The 2035-nt window shown below is 44.4% G+C and overlaps 1 protein-coding gene across 1 annotated transcript in view; it reads right to left on the minus strand.

The window, feature by feature from the left end:
• Positions 1-554: 554 nt before the first annotated feature.
• The window catches only part of LOC122547070 (NACHT, LRR and PYD domains-containing protein 3-like), a gene marked incomplete at its 3' end in the record, with an annotated part of 9429 nt that continues 7948 nt past the window's right edge, over positions 555-2035 (minus strand). The window contains exons 2-4 of the mRNA XM_043685653.1: positions 1146-1316; positions 864-1034; positions 555-758 (exon numbers count right to left, since the gene is read on the minus strand). Of these exons, the coding sequence (XP_043541588.1) occupies positions 555-758; positions 864-1034; positions 1146-1316 (546 nt within the window). The remainder of the gene's footprint in view (positions 759-863; positions 1035-1145; positions 1317-2035) is intronic.

The following is a 2035-nucleotide window of genomic DNA, read 5'->3' on the forward strand; positions in this document are numbered from 1 at the left end:
CAGCTTGTCTGTGATGGAGCTCTGTTGTATCAGGCACTGCAAGCCTAGCCAGTTCCAACGGTAATACTGGATAAGCAGTGACTATGATGAGATAATGGGGTTGTACCCTAAGGGGAGTGTCAGCCACACTGACTGTGTAACAAGAGCAGTGTATCTTTGTGGCTGTTGCTGCTGAGGCTCAAAGCCAGATTACCAACTCTTCCCTGGGTGTACAGCCACCTTTCAAAGGTAGTGTGGCTGCAAGGGACGCTGGTCTTTGGGCAGTTAGTGGTGAGCTGTTCCAGGAATAGTACATGGTCAGAAGAGTGGAAATCACACAAGAAAAAGATGCAATGTATATCGTTAATGATGCATGTTTGGATAAGGTGTGGCAAGAAATCTCACTAGCCCTCACTGAGTGAAACGCTGCCAAAAACCCAATTCAACATGGACTTAATTCAAAACAAACCCCAAAGATTCAGCCTACAATTTCTGCTGCATCACTCAGCATTTCAAACCTGTTTAATGTTGAGCAGCAAGTGATTTTCATGGATCAACTGCGTCATTTGACAAACCTTAATCTCTGCAAGTTATTCTGGCTGTGAGTGAATGGCAGACACATTAAACAGTCAGAGTTCCCCAGAACTGCACACAGTAGTTTCACCCCTGAATCTCCCAAATTGTTATTATCTACGTTCAGTTTCATTAAAGACTGGTTTTTACTGAGAGCAGAACTGAGAACCTGGACACAAGATTTTGTCAGACCATTTCTGTACAGCCTTAGGATGAGAGAGAAAGGAACACCAGAAATCCCCGGTGCTGCTCATTACTTATTCAAACAAAAACTTAATTATAAACACAGTCTCCCAAAGTGTGGTACTCACAACAACTTCTGTATTTTGCAATGAGGATTCATCAGAGCCAATGACAGTCGTTTCACTCCTAAATGTTTCAACTTATTATTTCCGAGGTTTAGTTCTGCCAGAGATTGGTTTGTGTTGAGTATAGAGGCGAGATCCTCAGCACAAGGTTCTGAGAGACAGTTGCCACGAAGCCTGGTGATTACAATCAGAGGAAATACCCAGTTTTCATTCTTATTTGTGCGAATAATAAAGTGTTGGGCATGTAGTTATTAGAAACACAATTCAAACTACTTGGGTACTTACTCAAGTTTTTGTATTTTACAGTTTGGATTCCTTAGAGCTGCTGGCAGCAGTTTCACTCCTGAATCCCCCAATTTATTATCATTCAGGTTCACAACGGTCAGTGAGCGACCTGTACTTAGAATGGAGCTGAGATCGTCGGCACAAGAATCTGTGAGCATGTTACTGTTGAGACTGGGGATCAGAGAAATAGGGGGAGGGAGAGAGACAGAGTGCACACAAGAAAGCCACAGAGAGAGAGAGAGAGAGAGAGAGAGAGAGAGAATGCAAGAGAGCCAGAGAGAGAGAGAAAGAATGCAAGAGAGCCAGACATAGAGATAGTGCATGCAAGAGAGTCAAACAGAAAGACAGAGAGAGATAGTCAGAGTGAGAGACAGACAGACAGAGGGGGAACATGTGCAAGAGAGCCAGAGGGTCAGAGAGAGGGGCAGCGCACATGAGGGAGTAGACAGCATGCGAGTGTAAGAGAAACAAAGAAAATAAAAACAGGGTTTTAGTATTAACACTATTATAGAGTCATAGAGATGTACAGCATGGAAACAGACCGTTCGGCCCAACCTGTCCATGCTGACCAGATATCCCAACCCAATCTAGTCCTACCTGCCTGCACCCGACCCACATCCCTCCAAACCCTTCCTATTCATATACCCATCCAAATGCCTCTTAAAAGTTGCAATTGTTCCACCCTCCACCACATCCTCTGGCAGCTCATTCCATAGACGTACCACCCTCTGCGTGAAAAAGTTGCCCCTTAGGTCTCTTTTATATCTTTCCCCCTCACCCTAAACCTATGCCATCTCGTTCTGGACTCTCTGACCCCAGGGAAAAGACTTTGTCTATTTATCCTATCCATGCCCCTCATAATTTTGTAAACCTCTATAAGGTCACCCCTC

The sequence above is a fragment of the Chiloscyllium plagiosum genome, unplaced genomic scaffold, assembly GCF_004010195.1.
Source record: "Chiloscyllium plagiosum isolate BGI_BamShark_2017 unplaced genomic scaffold, ASM401019v2 scaf_12707, whole genome shotgun sequence".
Taxonomy (NCBI): Eukaryota; Metazoa; Chordata; class Chondrichthyes; order Orectolobiformes; family Hemiscylliidae; genus Chiloscyllium; species Chiloscyllium plagiosum.